The 21,325-nt window shown below is 45.0% G+C and overlaps 2 protein-coding genes across 2 annotated transcripts in view; both read left to right on the top strand.

Annotated features, from left to right (window-relative positions):
* Nucleotides 1–21,325, top strand: part of LOC119484981 (NACHT, LRR and PYD domains-containing protein 12-like) — a 956,516-nt gene that overhangs the window by 138,507 nt on the left and 796,684 nt on the right. The window lies entirely within an intron of this gene.
* On the top strand, nt 3,377–20,757 carry LOC119485001 (calpain-2 catalytic subunit-like). The gene is made up of 21 exons (XM_037764238.1): nt 3,377–3,762; nt 7,391–7,460; nt 12,608–12,726; nt 13,133–13,266; nt 14,379–14,547; nt 14,742–14,825; nt 14,919–15,004; nt 15,160–15,225; nt 15,315–15,475; nt 15,717–15,886; nt 15,996–16,007; nt 16,779–16,990; nt 17,101–17,137; nt 17,423–17,488; nt 17,573–17,630; nt 17,755–17,819; nt 17,966–18,034; nt 18,230–18,308; nt 18,916–19,032; nt 20,406–20,464; nt 20,581–20,757. Exons 1-21 carry the CDS (start codon nt 3,526–3,528, stop codon nt 20,602–20,604), a joined length of 2,094 nt encoding a protein of 697 aa, XP_037620166.1. The 5' UTR covers nt 3,377–3,525; the 3' UTR covers nt 20,605–20,757.

The following is a 21,325-nucleotide window of genomic DNA, read 5'->3' as shown; positions in this document are numbered from 1 at the left end:
ATGTAAAACATTTTAGACGTTTTAGAAAAAAGGTTTAAAAGACTTTTTAGACTTTTTATATTTAATCATTTTTTATAAATCTTTAAAGAACTTTTATATGACCGTTTTTATAATATTTTTAGACTTTTAAGGAGCAGATAAAAATGTTAAAGTACTTTTTAAAGGCTTTTGTTATCTTGAGGCTTCTCTGCAGATGGACCTGATGGACCTGATGGACCTGATGGACCTGATGGACCAGATGGACCAGATGGACCTGATGGACTTGATGGACCAGATGGACCTGATGGACCTGATGGACCTGATGGACCAGATGGATCTGATGGACCAGATGGACCAGATGGACCTGATGGACCTGATGGACCAGATGGACCTGATGGACCAGATGGACCAGATGTTCTTGATGGACTTGATGGACCTGATGGACCTGATGGACCAGATGGACCAGATGGACCTGATGTACTTGATGAACTTGATGGCCCTGATGGACCTGATGGACCAGATGGATCTGATGGACCAGATGGACCTGATGTACTTGATGGACTTGATGGACCTGATGGACCAGATGGACCAGATGGACCAGATGGACCTGATGGACCAGATGGACCTGATGGACCTGATGAACTTGATGGACCTGATGGACCTGATGGACCTGATGGACCAGATGGACCTGATGGACCAGATGGACCAGATGGACCTGATGGACCGGATGGACCTGATGGACCTGCTGGACCTGATGGACCAGATGGACCTGATGGACCAGATGGACCTGATGGACCTGATGGACCAGATGGACCTGATGGACATGATGGACATGATGGACCAGATGGACCTGATGGACCTGAAGGATCTGAAGGACCTGATGGACCTGATGGACCTGATGGACCAGATGGACCTGATGGACCTGATGGACCTGATGGACCAGATGGACCTGATGGACCTGATGGACCAGATGGACCCGATGGACCTGATGGACACGGTCTTGTATGATGTTAATGTTAAACTGAACGCAGAGTTTATTCTGATAAATGACGGTGTGTCTCCTGTAACTGGACTCTGTTGTATTTACTGTTTGATGATGTTAATGTTAAACTGAAACCAGTGGTTCTGTAACAGGACTCTGTTGTGTTTGCTGTATGGACTTGATGGACCAGATGGACCTGATGGACCAGATGGACCAGATGGACCTGATGTACTTGATGGACTTGATGGACCTGATGGACCTGATGGACCAGATGGACCTGATGGACCAGATGGACCTGATGTACTTGATGGACTTGATGGACCTGATGGACCTGATGGACCAGATGGACCTGATGGACCTGATGGACCAGATGGACCAGATGGACCTGATGTACTTGATGGACTTGATGGACCTGATGGACCTGATGGACCAGATGGACCAGATGGACTTGATGGACTTGATGGACCTGATGGACCTGATGGACCAGATGGACCTGATGGACTTGATGAACCTGATGGACCTGATGGACCAGATGGACCAGATGGACCAGATGGACCTGATGGACCTGATGGACCTGATGGACCAGATGGACCTGATGGACCTGATGAACCTGATGGACCTGATGGACCAGATGGACCTGTTGGACCTGATGGACCTGATGGACCTGATGGACCAGATGGACCAGATGGACCTGATGGACCCGATGGACCCGATGGACCCGATGGACCAGATGGACCAGATGGACCAGATGGACCAGATGGACCTGATGGACCTGATGGACCAGATGGACCTGATGGACCTGATGAACCTGATGGACCTGATGGACCAGATGGACCAGATGGACCTGATGGACCTGATGGACCAGATGGACCTGATGGACCTGATGGACCAGATGGACCAGATGGACCTGATGGACCAGATGGACCTGATGGACCTGATGGACCTGATGGACCTGATGGACCCGATGGATCTGATGGACACGGTCCTGTATGATGTTAATGTTAAACTGAACGTAGAGTTTATTCTGATAAATGACGGTGTCTCCTGTAACAGGACTCTGTTGTATTTGCTGTATGATGATGTTAATGTTAAACTGAACCCAGTGGTTCTGTAACAGGACTCTGTTGTGTTTGCTGTTTGATATCTCTATAATATTCGTATGATTAACAGCTGGTCACTTATTAATCCAGACGGGGGCTGGCTGGACAGTTAATGGGTTTTTACTTTCTCGGTGATGTTCATTTTATTTCCTGTTTCCTGATTCTGTAACTCAGACTGACTGAGAGAGAGAGAGAGATAAAAGAGAGAGACAGATTAGAGAGAGAGAGAGAGAGAGAGAGAGAGAGAGAGAAAGACAGTTTAGAGAGAGACAGATTAGAGAGAGGGAGACAGATTACACACAGAGAGAGAGAGACAGATTACAGAGAGAGAGAGACAGATTACAGAGAGGGAGACAGATTACACAGAGAGAGAGAGACAGATTACAGAGAGAGAGAAACAGTTTACAGAGAGACAGATTACAGAGAGAGCGACAGATTACAGAGAGAGAGAGAGAGAGAGATAAGAGAGAGAGACAGATTAGGGAGAGAGAGAGAGAGAGAGAAAAAGACAGTTTAGAGAGAGACAGATTAGAGAGAGGGAGATAGATTACACACAGAGAGAGAGACAGATTACAGAGAGACAGTTTACAGATAGAGAGACAGATTACAGAGAGACAGATTACAGAGAGCGAGATAGATTACAGAGAGAGATTAGAGAGACAGATGAGAGAGAGAGAGAGAGAAAGAAAAAGACAGTTTAGAGAGAGACAGATTAGAGAGAGAGATGAGAGAGAGAGAGAGAGAGAGACAGATTAGACAGAGAGAGAGAGATTAGAGAGAGACAAACAGTTTAGAGAGAGAGAGAGAGAGACAGACAGTTTAGAGAGAGAGAAAGTTTAGAGATAGACAGATTAGAGAGAGAGAGAGAGACAGATTAGAGAGAGAGAGATTAGAGAGAGACAGTTTAGAGAGAGAGACAGATTAGAGAGAGAGAGAGAGATTAGAGAGAGAGACAGATTAGAGAGATTAGAGAGAGAGAGAGACAGATTAGAGATAGACACATTAGAGCGAGAGAGAGATTAGAGAGCAAGACAGTTTAGAGAGAGAGAGATTAGAGAGAGAGAGATTAGAGAGAGAGACAGATTAGAGAGATTAGAGAGACAGATTAGAGCTAGACAGATTAGAGCAAGAGAGAGAGATTAGAGAGAGAGAGACAGTTTAGAGAGAGAGAAAGAGAGAGAGAGACAGATTTAATGTTGGTAGAGAGACATCGTCAGACAGCAGAGAGAGAGACAGATTAGAGAGAGAGAGACAGATTTAAAGTAGGTAGAGAGACACAGTCAGACAGCGGAGAGAGAGACAGATGGCTCCTCCTCTGGTTTTCTGGGCGGAGGTCTGGAGGTCTGTCTCTCTGAGTCTCTGAGAGGAAAAGTTTGATCTGAATCTGTGGACTGTTTCTAACTAGTCCTCGTCTTCTTGTCCTCGTCTTGTCCTCGTCTTGTCATCGTCTTGTCCTCGGCCATCATGTCCGGTGTGGCGTCCACTCTGGCCAAGAAGCGGGCCCTGGCGGCGGGCTTCGGAACCAACGCTAAAGCGGTCCGGTACCTGAACCAGGACTTCGACGCTCTGCGGGCTGGCTGCCGCTCCTCCGGGAGGCTGTTCCAAGACCCGACGTTCCCCCCCGCTGCCGAGGCGCTGGGCTTCAACGAACTGGGCCGGAACTCACACAAGGTCCGGGGAGTCACCTGGAAGAGACCTACGGTAAGAACCCGACCCGAACCCAGGCCTGGGCCTCCTGGGCCCGGTCCGGATCACGGTCTGGATCAGGATGGGTGGGTGGGGTCGGAGGGAGGAGGGTGGGGGGGAGGGGGGGGTTGTTTGTTGGCAGAATACCTGCAGGCTCATAACTACTGCTGCTGCTGCTGCTGCTCCACTGAGAACACATCCACTAGTATAACTAGTATATTAACTAATATTATAGAAATATTATAGATATAGATATAGAAATATTACAGATATATTATATAGAAATATTATACATAAATATTACAGATATATTATATAGAAATATTATACATAAATATTACAGATATATTATATAGAAATATTATTTTAAAAAATATAGATATATTATATAGAAATATATTAGATAAATATTATAGATATACTATATATAAATATTACAGATATATATAGAAATATTATACATAAATATTATAGATATATTATATTTAATTCAATTCAATTTATTTTTTATATAGTGTCAAATCACAACAGAAGTTATCTGAAGACGCTTAAAAAATATTATATATAAATATTACAGATATATTATATATAAATATTATACAAAAATATTATAGATATATTATATATACATATTATACAAAAATATTATGGATATATTATATATAAATATTATACATAAATATTACAGATATATTATATAGAAATATTAAAACATAAATATTACAGATATATTATATAGAAATATTATACATAAATATTACAAATATATTATATAGAAATATTATACAAACATATTATAGCTATATTATATATAAATATTATACAAACATATTATAGATGTATTATATATAAATATTATGTAGAATACCTGCAGGCGACTAATAACTGCTGCTCCGCCCCCACTGAGAAAACATCAACTATTATTATAACTAATATAATAACTATTATTATAGATATATTATATATAAATATTATATAGAAAACCTGCAGGCGACTTATAACTGCTGCTCCATCCTCACTGAGAAAACATAAACTATTATTAGAACTAATATTATAGAGATATTCTATAGAAATATTGCAGATATATTATAGACATATTATATAGCAATATTATAGCGATATTATATAGACATATTACAGATATATTATAGACATATTATATACAAATATTAGAGATATTATATAAAAATATTACAGATATATTATAGACATATTATATAAAAATATTACAGCGATATTATATAGAAATATTACAGATGTGTTATAGAGATATTGTATAAAAATATTACAGAAATATTAAATATATATATAATAACAATATTTCCATAAGCACAATAACTATCATGATAGATGCAGTATAGATAATATGACATTTTATGATGTAAAACTAAAATAGTGTTGAATATCCTGGAGATATTTTATGTATCCAGACGACATCATAGAATAAATATTACACAGTATTTATTATATAATAAATATTATACTGTATTTATTATATAACAAATATTATACTGTATTTATTAGATAATACATATTATACAGTATTTATTATATGATAAATATTATATTGTATTTATTATGTAATATATATTATAATGTATTTATTATGTACTAAATATTATACAGTAGTTATTATATGATACATATTATACAGTATTTATTATATGATAAATATTATACAGTATTTATTATATAATAAATACTGCAGCAATAAACATTAGTGAAATAACGGGATGAACATCAGAGCTGCAGCACAAACACACTTCGGGGTAATACTTGAGGAGTACTTTAGAGGAATATTAGAGGAGTACTTCAGAGGAGTACTTCAGAGGAATACTTGAGGGATGTTTTAGTAGGAATACAGTGAGTCATCAGAGATACTACATAGCAGAGAGATGAGTCACTACGCTGTGATAAACAGCGGTGGTTCCCAGGGAGGAGAAGGGAAACACCACATGCTGCTCATTAAACATGTTTTAATACTTGATGTGGTACAAGAGATGTACTTCACATATCAGTCATATAACAAACTATTCATTTTAAAATACTGTAAAAGGTACTTGTTAATACACAGAGTACTCTGTACTGGGCGGAGTGTCCTCGTGCAGATGTGTCACTCTGAATGTTTTCAGAAGCAGGAAGTCAAGAGCAGAAGAGGAAGAGGAGGAGGAGGAAGAGGAGTGTGTGGAATTTGCATGTGTTAGCGTGGGTTTTAGGCTAAGAGGTTACTGATGATGGATGGATGAAGAGTTCCTTTATGTGTTGAGTGAATCCTCCCCTTTCTCCTCTTCCTCCTCCTGAAGCTGAATAAACTCTTTAAAAAGCTTCTTCCATCAGCTGGAAACAGGCTGGAGATACCAGGTTCTCACAGGACACATGATGATCTTATAGACCATGATGCATTACTGCAGATTAACCTACCATCACATGATGATTTTATAGACCATGATGCATTACTGCAGATTAACCTACCATCACATGATGATTTTATAGACCATGATGCATTGCTGCAGATTAAACTACAACTACATGATGGTTTTATAGACCATGATGCATTGCTGCAGATTAAACTACAAACACATTATGATTTTATAGACCATGATGCATCGCTGCAGATTAAACTACAAACACATTATGATTTTATAGACCATGATGCATTGCTGCAGATTAAACTACAAACACATGATGATTTTATAGACCATGATGCATTGCTGCAGATTAAACTACAACTACATGATGGTCTAATAGACCATGATGCATTGCTGCAGATTAAACTACAAACACATTATGATTTTATAGACCATGATGCATTGCTGCAGATTAAACTACAAACACTTGATGATTTTATAGATCATGATGCATTGCTGCAGATTAAACTACAAACACTTGATGATTTTATAGACCATGATGCATTGCTGCAGATTAAACTACAACTACATCATGGTTTTATAGACCATAATGCATTGCTGCTGATTAAACTACAAACACATGATGATCTTATCTAGATAATAGAACAACACTGATTACTGACACAGCAGTACTTTTACTACTTTAACTACATTTAGATGATAGTACTGACATACTTTTACTACTTTAACTTACTTTTACTTGTAGTGGAGTATTTTCACAGTGTGGTTTTAGTACTTTTGCTGCAGTAAAGGACCTGAATACTTCCTCCACCTCTGTTGCATTGATACGTGTTGAAAATGACACAAGTATGTGATATGTATGTACTGAAGTATGAGTAGCTAGTATTAGTAAAAAACATTCTGCAGGTTTCAGTTTAAACAGGTCGAGTTTCATTTCTTACTTATTTCAGGAATTTATTGAAACCCCCTCAGGGCCCTGAGTCCATGAGTCTCTGTTTGGAAAGACTGTTGTAAACATTTGTTGTTGGAGACTCAAAGTTCAGCGGACTCAGTAGATAGTAGTAGTAGTAGTAGTAGTAGCAGCAGCAATAGTACTAATAGCAGTAGTAGCAGTACTAGTAGTAGTAGCAGCAGCAAGTAGCAGTCTGGTCTTTGATCTGGTCTTTGATCTGGTCTCTGATCTGATCTCTGATCTGGTCTCTGATCTGGTCTCTGATCTGATCTCTGATCTGGTCTCTGATCTGGTCTCTCGTCTCTCGTCTCGACCCCTCTAGGAACTGGTCTCTAATCCTGAGTTCATCGTGGGCGGAGCCACCAGGACCGACATCTGCCAGGGAGCTCTGGGTGAGTTTTCCTGACTGTCACTGAACACACCACAACTTCCAGACTGTCACTGAACACACCAGAACCTCCAGACTGTCCATGAACACACCACAACTTCCAGACTGTCACTGAACACACCACAACCCCCAGACTGTCCCTGAACACACCACAGCCTCCAGACTGTCCCTGAACACACCACAACCTCCAGACTGTCACTGAACACACCACAGTCTCCAGACTGTCCCTGAACACACCACAGCCTCCAGACTGTCATACTGTCCCTAAAGACACCACAGCCTCCAGAATGTCAGACTGTCCCTGAACATACCCCAGCCTCCAGACTGTCACACTGTCCCTGAATGCACCACAGCCTCCAGACTGTCAGACTATCCCTGAATGCACCACAGCCTCCAGAATGTCTGACTGTCCCTGAACAAACCACAGCCTCCAGACTGTCAGACTGTCATTGAACAAACCACAGCCTCCAGACTGTCATTGAACACACCACAGCCTCCAGACTGTCAGACTGTCATTGAACAAACCACAGCCTCCAGACTGTCATTGAACACACCACAGCCTCCAGACTGTCCCTGAACACACCACAGCCTCCGGACTGTCCCTGAACACACCACAACCTTCAGACTGTCCCTGAACGCACCACAGCCTCCAGACTGTCCCTGAACACAACACATCCTCCAGACTCTCAGACTGTCCCTGAACACACCACAGCCTCCAGACTGTCAGACTGTCCCTGAACACACCACAGCCTAAAGACTGTCCCTGAACACACCACAGCCTCCAGACTGTCAGAAGGTCCCTGAACACACCACAGCCTCCAGACTGTCCATGAACGCACCACAGCCTCCAGATTGTCCCTGAACACACCACAGCCCCCAGACTGTCCCTGAAAACACCACAGCCTCCAGACTGTTCCTGAACACACCACAGCCTCCAGACCCTCAGACTGTCCCTGAACACACCACAGCCTCCAGACTGTCAGACTGTCCCTGAACACACCACAGCCTCTAGACTGTCAGACTGTCCCTGAACGCACCACAGTAGGTTGTCTCTTTACCATAGAGTCAGAAGCTGCTGCTCGTGTGCAGTGAGACAGGGATCAGAGAGGTGAAGTCATAATATGATAATGATATGATATATAATACGATATGAAGGGAAGTCAGCGGAGAGAGAACGGATGTTTACATCCTGTTTGAGTCACTCATCTGATGTTTGAACATTTAAAAGATGGAAAATCAGCTTCAGTATTTCTCTCCTGTCAGCTATCGGCCATGTTTCATGCTGTCTGGAGACAAAGACAATATAAGTATATACATCAGCTGATCAGTCACGTGACTTAAATGTCAACATTTACTCAGTGAAGGCGTTTCCATAATTCATTTAGAGCATCAACTCTTTTAAAGTGTAGAAACGATTGTCACTGACTTCTAGTGAGTGTTGCTGTTAACTGTAGGACAGAAAGCATCAGAACCGAAAGAACTAACCGTGGTTACAGCAGATCATTCTCTAACCAGAGAAGCTAATGAGAACCGTCTGGATCTGCTGTAATTAGAGGGCGCTGCCACGATGAGCCCTGATTGGCTGAGCAGGAATGAGCAGGACAGGAAGAAGCCTGCCAGCTATTGTTAGAGGGCGAGAGACAAACATCAGAGAGAAGGGGAGGGGAAGTTATGTGAGGACACACCCTGACAAACACACACACGCACATACACACACCCTGTGGGCGTTGTAGTGATGACTCACCAGCCTGCCGTGCCTCCATTAAACCACTAACTCTCTGTTGTTGTGTAACTTCACAATAAAGAAACTTTTTCATCAAACAACAGATTCTCTCTCAGTCAGACTGAAAGTTAGTCAGTCTGGTTATTTAGGTCAGAGTGAGACCTCTCAGAGTTAAAGTTGGTTATTCTGGTTATTTAGGTCAGAGTGAGACCTCTCAGAGTTAAAGTTGGTCATTCTGGTTATTTAGGTCAGAGTGAGACCTCCCAGAGACTGTGACAGCGTCGTCTGTCTGATGATGACCTGATGACACAAAAACAGAAGAGTAGAATGACGCCAAGACGGTGGTTTCAACTGTTTCCTGTCTGTAGAGGGCAGTAGTGAGGCTGTCAGTTTCAGCTGTTTCCTGTCTGTAGAGTGCAGTAGTGAGGCTGTCAGTTTCAGCTGTTTCCTGTCTGTAGAGGGCAGTAGTGAGGCTGTCAGTTTCAGCTGTTTCCTGTCTGTAGGGGGCAGTAGTGAGGTTGTCAGTTTCAGCTGTTTCCTGTCTGTAGGGGGCAGTAGTGAGGTTGTCAGTTTCAGCTGTTTCCTGTCTGTAGAGGGCAGTAGTGAGGCTGTCAGTTTCAGCTGTTTCCTGTCTGTAGGGAGTAGTAGTGAGGTTGTCAGTTTCAGCTGTTTCCTGTCTGTAGGGGGCAGTAGTGAGGCTGTCAGTTTCAGCTGTTTCCTGTCTGTAGAGGGCAGTAGTGAGGTTGTCAGTTTCAGCTGTTTCCTGTCTGTAGAGGGCAGTAGTGAGGTTGTCAGTTTCAGCTGTTTCCTGTCTGTAGAGGGCAGTAGTGAGGCTGTCAGTTTCAGCTGTTTCCTGTCTGTAGGGAGTAGTAGTGAGGTTGTCAGTTTCAGCTGTTTCCTGTCTGTAGGGGGCAGTAGTGAGGCTGTCAGTTTCAGCTGTTTCCTGTCTGTAGAGGGCAGTAGTGAGGTGTCAGTTTCAGCTGTTTCCTGTCTGTAGGGGGCAGTAGTGAAGTTGTCAGTTTCAGCTGTTTCCTGTCTGTAGGGGGTAGTAGTGAGGTTGTCAGTTTCAGCTGTTTCCTGTCTGTAGAGGGCAGTAGTGAGATTGTCAGTTTCAGCTGTTTCCTGTCTGTAGAGGGCAGTAGTGAGGTTGTCAGTTTCAGCTGTTTCCTGTCTGTAGAGGGCAGTAGTGAGGTTGTCAGTTTCAGCTGTTTCCTGTCTGTAGAGGGCAGTAGTGAGGGTGTCAGTTTCAGCTGTTTCCTGTCTGTAGGGGGCAGTAGTGAGGTTGTCAGTTTCAGCTGTTTCCTGTCTGTAGAGGGCAGTAGTGAGGCTGTCAGTTTCAGCTGTTTCCTGTCTGTAGGGGCAGTAGTGAGGTTGTCAGTTTCAGCTGTTTCCTGTCTGTAGGTGGCAGTAGTGAGGCTGTCAGTTTCAGCTGTTTCCTGTCTGTAGGGGGCAGTAGTGAGGTTGTCAGTTTCAGCTGTTTCCTGTCTGTAGAGGGCAGTAGTGAGGCTGTCAGTTTCAGCTGTTTCCTGTCTGTAGGGGGCAGTAGTGAGGTTGTCAGTTTCAGCTGTTTCCTGTCTGTAGGGGGCAGTAGTGAGGCTGTCAGTTTCAGCTGTTTCCTGTCTGTAGAGGGCAGTAGTGAGGCTGTCAGTTTCAGCTGTTTTCTGTCTGTAGGGGGCAGTAGTGAGGTTGTCAGTTTCAGCTGTTTCCTGTCTGTAGAGGGCAGTAGTGAGGCTGTCAGTTTCAGCTGTTTCCTGTCTGTAGGTGGCAGTAGTGAGGCTGTCAGTTTCAGCTGTTTCCTGTCTGTAGGGGGCAGTAGTGAGGTTGTCAGTTTCAGCTGTTTCCTGTCTGTAGAGGGCAGTAGTGAGGCTGTCAGTTTCAGCTGTTTCCTGTCTGTAGGGGGCAGTAGTGAGGTTGTCAGTTTCAGCTGTTTCCTGTCTGTAGGGGGCAGTAGTGAGGTTGTCAGTTTCAGCTGTTTCCTGTCTGTAGGGGGCAGTAGTGAGGCTGTCAGTTTCAGCTGTTTCCTGTCTGTAGAGGGCAGTAGTGAGGCTGTCAGTTTCAGCTGTTTCCTGTCTGTAGGGGGCAGTAGTGAGGTTGTCAGTTTCAGCTGTTTCCTGTCTGTAGGGGGCAGTAGTGAGGCTGTCAGTTTCAGCTGTTTCCTGTCTGTAGGTGGCAGTAGTGAGGCTGTCAGTTTCAGCTGTTTCCTGTCTGTAGAGGGCAGTAGTGAGGCTGTCAGTTTCAGCTGTTTCCTGTCTGTAGAGGGCAGTAGTGAGGCTGTCAGTTTCAGCTGTTTCCTGTCTGTAGAGGGCAGTAGTGAGGTTGTCAGTTTCAGCTGTTTCCTGTCTGTGGAGGGCAGTAGTGAGGCTGTCAGTTTCAGCTGTTTCCCGTCTGTAGAGTGCAGTAGTGAGGCTGTCAGTTTCAGCTGTTTCCTGTCTGTAGGTGGCAGTAGTGAGGCTGTCAGTTTCAGCTGTTTCCTGTCTGTAGAGGGCAGTAGTGAGGCTGTCAGTTTCAGCTGTTTCCTGTCTGTAGGTGGCAGTAGTGAGGCTGTCAGTTTCAGCTGTTTCCCGTCTGTAGAGGGCAGTAGTGAGGCTGTCAGTTTCAGCTGTTTCCTGTCTGTAGGGGGCAGTAGTGAGGTTGTCAGTTTCAGCTGTTTCCCGTCTGTAGAGGGCAGTAGTGAGGCTGTCAGTTTCAGCTGTTTCCTGTCTGTAGGGGGCAGTAGTGAGGCTGTCAGTTTCAGCTGTTTCCTGTCTGTAGAGGGCAGTAGTGAGGTTGTCAGTTTCAGCTGTTTCCTGTTTGTAGGGGGCAGTAGTGAGGTTGTCAGTTTCAGCTGTTTCCTGTCTGTAGAGTGCAGTAGTGAGGCTGTCAGTTTCAGCTGTTTCCTGTCTGTAGAGGTCAGTAGTGAGGCTGTCAGTTTCAGCTGTTTCCTGTCTGTAGGTGGCAGTAGTGAGGTTGTCAGTTTCAGCTGTTTCCTGTCTGTAGAGGGCAGTAGTGAGGCTGTCAGTTTCAGCTGTTTCCTGTCTGTAGAGTGCAGTAGTGAGGCTGTCAGTTTCAGTTGTTTCCTGTCTGTAGAGGGCAGTAGTGAGGCTGTCAGTTTCAGTTGTTTCCTGTCTGTAGAGGGCAGTAGTGAGGCTGTCAGTTTCAGTTGTTTCCTGTCTGTAGATGGCAGTAGTGAGGCTGTCAGTTTCAGCTGTTTCCTGTCTGTAGAGTGCAGTAGTGAGGCTGTCAGTTTCAGTTGTTTCCTGTCTGTAGAGGGCAGTAGTGAGGCTGTCAGTTTCAGTTGTTTCCTGTCTGTAGAGGGCAGTAGTGAGGCTGTCAGTTTCAGTTGTTTCCTGTCTGTAGATGGCAGTAGTGAGGCTGTCAGTTTCAGTTGTTTCCTGTCTGTAGATGGCAGTAGTAAGCCTGTCAGTTTCAGCTGTTTCCTTTCTGTCCAGGTGACTGCTGGCTGTTGGCGGCCATCGCCTCTCTGACGCTGAATGAGTACGTGATGGCGAGGGTCGTTCCCACCGATCAGGGCTTCGGTGACGACTACGCCGGCATCTTTCACTTCCAGGTAACAGAAACGTAAACACACAAGTCAATATCAGCTTCAGTTGAAGGGATCTCATGATGAACTTGATGTTTCAGTCTGTCAGCTGCTAACGTAGCTAGAAGCATCAACACAGTTGCCATGGTTACCTTCAGCTCTGATGTAAAACAGAAGTAAACATGTAAATACCGTATGTTTGTGCGGTTCATAGGTGGAATCATGATAAATCCCCGTGGAACGCCACAACCATAAACTCTGCAGTCGGTTCTGGAGAGAACAATCACGCTTCCAGCATTTCGTGAACGAGTGCATCTATATATAATAAATAATAAAGTAGTAACTGAATCTGTTTTAAAGCTGTAGACAGGAAGAAGAATTCAGACTTTCAAAGTAAATGTCTACACTGTTTCCTGTTCTCTCCGGTCTGTAGTTCTGGCAGTTTGGCGAGTGGGTGGACGTGGTGATCGATGACCGTCTGCCGTGCAAAGACGGAGAGCTGCTGTTCGTCCACTCGGCGGAGGGCAGCGAGTTCTGGAGCGCCCTGCTGGAGAAGGCCTACGCCAAGTAAGAGAACCACCCAGGGATTCAACCCGACAACCTTCTGGTCACAAACCACGACCGGTTGAACAGGCCGAGGGGGGGGGCAGCGACTTCCTGTTTTACCTTCTCTCAGTCTTATTCTGGAGGTTCACTGATATTAGAGTTAATACCTGAGATCTGGTTGTTCTAACGTGTTTCCAGTCTGTGTGATCATGTGACCTTTAGTGATGTCATCATGTTGTCAAAAATAAGACTCGAGTTGAATGAAACTAGAATTTCCCTTTAATCACTATCAAGTGTTAGAGAATGATGGGTCCAGGTCCAGGTCATTTGAGTAGAACTCAGGGTCCAGGTCCAGGTCATTTGAGCAGAACTCAGCATCCAGGTCCAGGTCATTTGAGCAGTACTCTGAGTCCAGGTCCAGGTAATTTGAGCAGTACTCGGGGTCCAGGTCCAGGACATTTGAGCAGAACTCGGGGTCCAGGTCCAGGTCATTTGAGCAGTACTCTGAGTCCAGGTCCAGGTCTGAGGCCAGAACTTTTCTGTGTCCTACTGTTGCCAGGGTTGCAAAATATGCAAAAAAGTTTGGATTCCCATCAGAACTCATCAGAACTCATACCTACCAACCCTCCCGTTTTTCATCGCCGTCTCCCGGTTTCCTCTCGGGGTCACAGTTCTCCCGATTTATGGCAAATTTCCACAGCTTTTTTTCCTTTTCGTTATCTCAACCTGTTTCTGGCTGCACAGCGTCTATCAGCTCTACTGTTTACAGCCGGACGAGGCCGTACAGTGTGATCACTCAGGTCGTGGCTGGCGATCGGACCGTACAGTGTGATCACTCAGGTCGTGGCTGACGATCGGACCGTACAGTGTGATCACTCAGGTCGTGGCTGACGATCGGACCGTACAGTGTGATCACTCAGGTCGTGGCTGATGATCGAACCGCACAGTGTGATCACTCAGGTCGTGGCTGATGATCGGACCATACAGTGTGATCACTCAGGTCGTGGCTGACGATCGGACCGTACAGTGTGATCACTCAGGTCGTGGCTGACAATCGAACCGTACAGAGAGAATAGTCAGAACATGCAGCTCCATCAGGTGTGTTGTAGTGACTCTGATCTGTGCTGCTGCAGGGTGAACGGCTGCTATGAAGCGTTGTCTGGCGGCTCCACCACCGAGGGCTTTGAGGATTTCACCGGAGGCATCGCCGAGAACTTCGACCTCCGAAAACCCCCCTCCAACCTGTTCCAGATCCTCAAGAAGGCCCTGGAGGCCGGAGCGCTGTTGGGCTGCTCCATCGACGTGAGTTATCTTCATTACGTTCAGTAACAGATACTCATGTGTTTTACTTTCCATGGAAGGAGTGTTGACTGTGTTTCTACTGCAGGAGTTGAGATGTTTTCAACTGTATAATAGAACAGAAAATAATTTATGATGATAATGATAATGATGATGACGATGACGACTAAACCGTCCCTGTTGTTGCTTTGGTTTAGATCACCAGCGCCTCAGACTCGGAGGCCGTCACCCGTCAGAAGCTGGTGAAAGGCCACGCCTACTCGCTGACCGGCGCCGTGGAGGTGACATCACTTCCTTCAAATGAAACGAGGAGAGATGAGAATGAGGTGAAACGAGAGGAGAACGATGTGATGCTGATGTTGTTTTTGTTTCAGGTGAACTACCGCGGTCGGATGGAGAAGCTGGTGAGGGTGAGGAACCCCTGGGGTCAGGTGGAGTGGACCGGAGCCTGGAGCGACGGGTAACCAAACCAACCACAACACCACACAGGACCAGGACAATTATACACTTCTATTCTTTGTGTCAGTCCACTGGTCTTACTGGTGACCTCTTTATGTGTTCCTGTAAGGCCGGTTCTGTTTTAACAGTGTAATTATTATACTCATAATCATACAGATCGTCTGAGTGGCAGTCCGTGCAGGGAGATTGTCCACACGCCAACTCAGAGGATGGAGAGTTCTGGTGGGTAGAGAACAGACCGTGGATACAGGTGTTGTAGGTGTATGTAGCTGCAGACAGACTGAGAGCTCTTCCCTGTAATATCTCTGCAGGATGTCCTACACCGACTTCCTGCGTCACTACTCTCGTGTAGAGGTGTGCACTCTGACCCCCGACACCATTGAGGACGACTCCGTCAAACACTGGAGCGTCAGCAAGTTCGACGGCACCTGGAGGAAAGGATCCACCGCCGGAGGCTGCAGGAACAACCCCTGTAAGTACTGGAGTACTACTGCTACTGCTGTTACTGCTACTACTACTACTACTACTACTACTACTGCTGTTACTACTACTACTACTACTACTACTGCTACTACTCTTACTACTACTACTACTAGGCTAAGGTCTGTTATGATGTTGGCGGTTTTAAGGGTCCCCTGGTGTGAGCTGAATATATTCTGGAATGTTGGCGGTTTAAAGGGTCCCCTGATGTGAGCTGAACTTTCTCTCTGCAGACACATTCTGGATGAATCCTCAGTTCATCATCAAGCTGGAGGAGGAGGATGACGACCCAGAAGATGGAGAAGATGGCTGCAGCTTCGTGGTCGGTCTGATCCAGAAGAACCGCAGGAAGCTCCGGAAACAAGGAGAAGACATGCACACCGTTGGGTTCGCCATCTACGAGGTGAGAAGTGAAGAAGAAGAAGAAGAAGAAGAAGAAGAAGTAAAGGATCTAGAGGATCTGATGTCAGACCGATTGATCCACCTGTAACCCTTTCTCTGTTTCACTTTAGGTTCCCGAACAGGTGAGCTCTGGACCCCGAACATCACCTTCAGGTCAAAGATCAAAGGCTTCACACCTCACAGGACACCTCACACTGTTTTCCTTCATCTGTTTGAGAAGTGATGCTGTACCGTTACCGTGGTGATGGTGTGACCGTGGTTGCCTCCGCTTCATCAGTGTGCTCAGGCATCCAAGATTTGAGAGTTGACTGTTGAAAACGTTTAGAAACAGTCACATGTTCAGATTGAGCCCTCTCTCATGTCCGCTGGTTAGCTTAGCTTAGCATAAACTGGAACTGGAAACGGTCCTTATGCTAAGCTAAGCTAAGCTAAGCAGCTGCTGTACAGACATGAGAGTGCTGTCAGTCTGAACATGTGACTCTCAGAGAGGAAGAGGAGAAGAAGATTTATCTAAATGTTGAACTGTTCCTGTTCATCAGACGACTCTCAAAGCTCAGATGTCTGAGGGTCCTTAAAAGCACCATCATACATAATAAATACCACATGTTGGTAACTTGGGTATATAAATAGAGTAAATGTTTCTCTGAGCAACGACCTGGAGAGAAGGGAAAGAAGTAGCATAAAGGATCTAATATACAGTTAAATAATAAATAATAAACATTACACACGGCCACTACTGCTCACTAAAGGAATCAATAATCTGACACTAAATATTGATTGATTCAGTGTAAGAAGGATGATTTGTAAGCTGCTGGGCAGAGACAGAAACTCTAGACGATGCTCATTGGCTGTACCACCTGTGCTGTCGTCTGATTGGCCGTTGTCCCCCTCAGTTCTGCGGGCAGACGCAGGTGCACCTGGATAAGAACTTCTTCCTGAGTCACGCTCAGACGGCCAAGTCAGAAACCTTCATCAACCTGCGTGAGGTCAGCACTCGCTTCAAACTGCCGCCGGGAGAGTACCTGATCGTCCCGTCCACCTTCGAGCCGCACCTCAACGGAGACTTCTGCATCCGGGTGTTCTCCGAGAAGCAGACGGAGACCGTGTAAGACCCCCACACTGGTTCTGGTTCTGGTTCTGGTCCACAGTCTCTAGTGGTCCTGCAGTGATTCTGTACTGTGTCTCTAACATGTGAATGTGTCTCCGTCCTGTCAGACCCTGTGACGACCCGGTCAGCGCCGAGCTGGACGATGTGAGAACAACTCTTCTCATTTATTCAAACAGAAATATTTAAATTCATTAGTGATTAAACAGAACTAATCTGGATATTTAAGGTTTCATCTGAAGAATTCATCTTGAACATTTTTATTATTTTCAGAAATGTCATTATTATTAATTGATGATGAAGATAATCTTTAGGTTAATGTCTCTATACGTCTAATAAAATAATAATATAATAAATAACATTAAAAACAGCTGCTTTGTAAACAAAGTTTATTGTTCACATTGTGACCGTTGCCATGGTGATTGTGTTCAGGAGACGGTGTCTGATTCGGAGGTGGACGCAGGATTCAGAGGCCTCTTCACCAAACTCGCTGGAGCCGTAAGTATTACATCACTTCCTGTGTGCTGGGGACCAATCAGAGCAGAGTCCTCTGGTTGATCCGGTGGTCCTGGTGTGTTTCAGGACATGGAGATCTCTGCGGCAGAGCTGAGGACCATCCTGAACAAGATCGTCTCCAAACGTGAGTCGAGCAGAAGCTTCAGCTCACCAGATTGCCTGATCGCCTGATCACCAGATCGCCTGATCGCCAGATCGCCTGATCACCTGATCACCATCAGCTTTAACTTCCTGTCTCTTGTTCACAGGAACTGACATCAAGACTGACGGCTTCAGTATGGACACCTCCAGGATCATGGTGAACCTGATGGACGTATCCTTTAAAGCCATGTTGTTATTACCAGACGTTAGCAGCTGCTAACGCTAGCTAGTGAGCTACAGTGTGACATCACAGAGCAGGTTAGTACAGTGTGACATCACAGCTCCTCCAGCAGTGATGGATCTTTAACCGTTGAGCAGGACAGCGGTAACGGGAAGCTCGGCCTCGGAGAGTTCGCCACTCTGTGGAAGAAGGTGCAGAGATATCTGGTAAGACCTTTTTGACCTTTGACCTTTTAAGCAGAGGTGGATAGTAACGAGTCACATGTACTCTTTTCAGTAAATACTTTTGTACTCTTTCTCAAGAAGTTGTTTTGACGAGTACTTATCTATAGTAGTGTTTCTGCAGAGTAACCGTAGAGTTTATACGTGATGATGAGCAGCAGCTGTGTGTTTTTCATTCAGTCCATCTATAAGAAAAACGACTCGGATAACTCGGGGACGATGAGCACGCCTGAGATGAGAGTCGCCTTCAAAGACGCAGGTAAGCTTCTACTTCTACTTCTACTACTTCTACTTCTACTTCTACTTCTTCTACAGACTGCTGATTGATGAAGTTCCCAGATCATCCATTGGTTCCATATATCAGGCGCAGTAGTGTTTCCTTTAGTAGTTACCGCCGTTTGACCACTACGTAAAGTTGTCTTCACAGCCCGGCGCTCTACCTCGAGGCTTGCTGCTCACTAACACGTGAAGAAGAGCTTCTTCTTCTTCTTCCTGTTTATCTCCTGTATTCTGTCTAAACTAATGTTGTGTTTGTATTCTGTGTCTCTGCTGCTGTCTGGACTCTCAACACTTTACTGTCAGTACGCTGATGGTGGAGGTACGTTATGTCCTGCTGGACCAGCTGTTAGCTTCGTTAACATCATTAGCTGTGTTAGCTTCGTTAACAGTGTTAGCAGTGTCACACTGCAGATACACTTCCGAGGTCATAAATGCTAGCTGCTAACCAAAGCTAACAGTGAGTTTATTAATAAAGTCATACTTTATTTGTGTTTGAATAGAAACACAAAGACTAGACTTAGCATTAGCTTCTTAATGTGGCTACTGTGGCGTTAGCGTGATGGTGATGGTGTTCTCTGCTCCTCCAGGTTTCACCCTCAACAACACCATCTACCAGCTGCTGGTGGCTCGATACTCCGACCCCGACATGACCATCGACTTCGACAATTTCGTGGGCTGTCTGATGAGGCTTGAGATGATGTTCAGTGAGTCTCACGGGTCAAAGCTTTCTTTCTGAAGGACTGAATGTTGAAGGGAAAGCTCCACCGTTCACTTTCCTCACAGTTTGATTCATCTGAACAAACATGTTGCTGTGATTAAAAAGTCACTATGACTACGACTCCCAGGGTGCATTTGGTTAAGAAACATCCAATCACAGAGCTTCACATTCTGAAGATGAAGTGTTTTGGAAATTGAAAACAATCTGCAGCTTAAATGAGTTCACATTTAAAGGGACTGTTTGTAAGAATCAGAAATGTCTTGTTAACAGCTTCACCTGTGGTCGTTAAGTCAACTAAAGTCAGCGTCCTGTTGCTGGCGCTTGTGCTCGCTCTACATAGACATGAAGGAGCATCACTCAACACAGTGAGGAGACACACGTCAGCTAAAAGCACAATATCACTCTATATTTCAGCTGCTTGGCAGTAATGTTAGCTGACCAGACCAAGGTCTCTCCATGAATCAATGCTGATCCTAGTGTTGGCTTTTCCTGCCTCAGCCTCCCGACCGCGGCCGGAGGGAACGGGGGAGACGCCGGAGTTTTGGTAGGAGACGATAACGTTTCTCTCTGCGGAGCCCCGTCACTTCACAAGACACGGGAAACCTCTGTTGGTCTGGAGGAGCTGCAGCATTTATTTCTGCACAAACGTCCACTGTACATTCACTAGATATTCTCAGAGCTAAACTAACTCTTCTGCAGTGTGGAGTGAGCAGCATGCACGTGAGAGGTGGAGAGAGAGAGAGAGAGAGAGAGAGAGAAGGAGCGTGGTGTGTGAGAGAAGGAAGGCAGAGGAGCAGAGGAGCAGAGGAGCAGAGACTCCGGTCCTGGAGACCAAAGCTACGGTCTCCCCCGCGTCCTCCGACCGCGGCCAACACTGTTTAACAGACGGGCTTCATTAGATACAACCAAGAGGTTTTGGTGCTTCACTGTAGTTTGTGTTGGAGTCTGAGTCTGAACAGCATAGCCACATGCGAGCGCGCATATGCAGCATATGCGAGAGCGCATGGGACACCGACCGGGTGATTTATACGTGTAAGAAGTTACAAACAGTCCCGTTAAATGTTGGGTCAATTGTGGGTGAATTCAGTAACCATGACAACTGCACCGACGAAGCATTTTGAATTCACCACCGCTCTGATTCACACCTCTGACTGGCCTCGTCTCCACGGCAACGGCAGCAGAGGCTCATGGGTATTGTAGCATTTAGACCTGACAAACAAAACCTGATAAGTCAGAAACAAAGTGTAATGTGTCTTATTTTAAATGTCTTATTTTACAAGATAACGTAGCTAATGTAGCTAATGTAGCTAACGAGCTAACGAACACAGCTGCTAACTACGTGTGATTCTTCCTCCTCAGAGATCTTCCAGAAGCTCGACGCCAACGAGAGCGGCTCCATCGAGCTCGACTTCACCCAGGTGAGAACTGAACAGTCTGTTAAACACATTCAGGTGTCTGAAGAACCAGAACCAGGCCACCACCAGAATACACCTACACACAGTGTTGACCTGGTTTCTCTGTCTTCCTCCTGCAGTGGTTGAACTTCGCCATGATCTGAGCCGTCGCTCCGTGTTCGCCCGGAGCTTCAGTGTTACTGCAAAACGCCATATTCCTGTTTACAGCTGCAGCTTCTCTTCCTGTCACTAATGTTTCATAATCGTACACTGACCGAGTCCATGTAGAGTCAATAAAGTTATCCACCAACCTGTAACAGGCTCACTGTGTTCTGTCAAACCAGACTGATCAGAAACATGAACATCAGATCAGAACAGAAACTGCAGCCAGCCACCAGGGGGCGATCCAGATGTTCTGGATTCACTTTTGTTCACGTTTCACGTTTCTTCCAGTGTTCACTCGCGTTATCGCAGTGAAAAACTACGAATCCTGCTATAGCGAAGGCATGACCCGCCCTACTCTGCCTCTGATTGGCTAGTCCTGTTAGCGTAGAGTTAGCTTCTAGGTCCAGTTAGTAGGAATTAGTGATCAAAACCTGAATAGCATAAAATGAGCTAGCCACAGACAGCTAACATATTGTTGGTTACGGGAGCTAACTTACTAGCTATAAACACCAAATATTAAATAATAAATGCTTTTGTGGCTACCTGGTTCCTCCCTCTGTGCTCAGCTGCTAACATGTGCTGCACCTACACACTGTTATAATCAGTCAACCTCACTATTCAGTTTTTGTTTTCATAAGCAGCAGTTTTCTCTTTTATTTTTGTGTCATATTCATATTACACACAATTGGTGACTTATTATTATTATTACCATATTTACAT

The sequence above is a fragment of the Sebastes umbrosus genome, chromosome 3, assembly GCF_015220745.1.
Source record: "Sebastes umbrosus isolate fSebUmb1 chromosome 3, fSebUmb1.pri, whole genome shotgun sequence".
NCBI classification, from domain to species: Eukaryota; Metazoa; Chordata; class Actinopteri; order Perciformes; family Sebastidae; genus Sebastes; species Sebastes umbrosus.
Note: the sequence above shows the minus strand (reverse complement) of the source record. Positions and strands in the feature narration are given on the sequence as shown.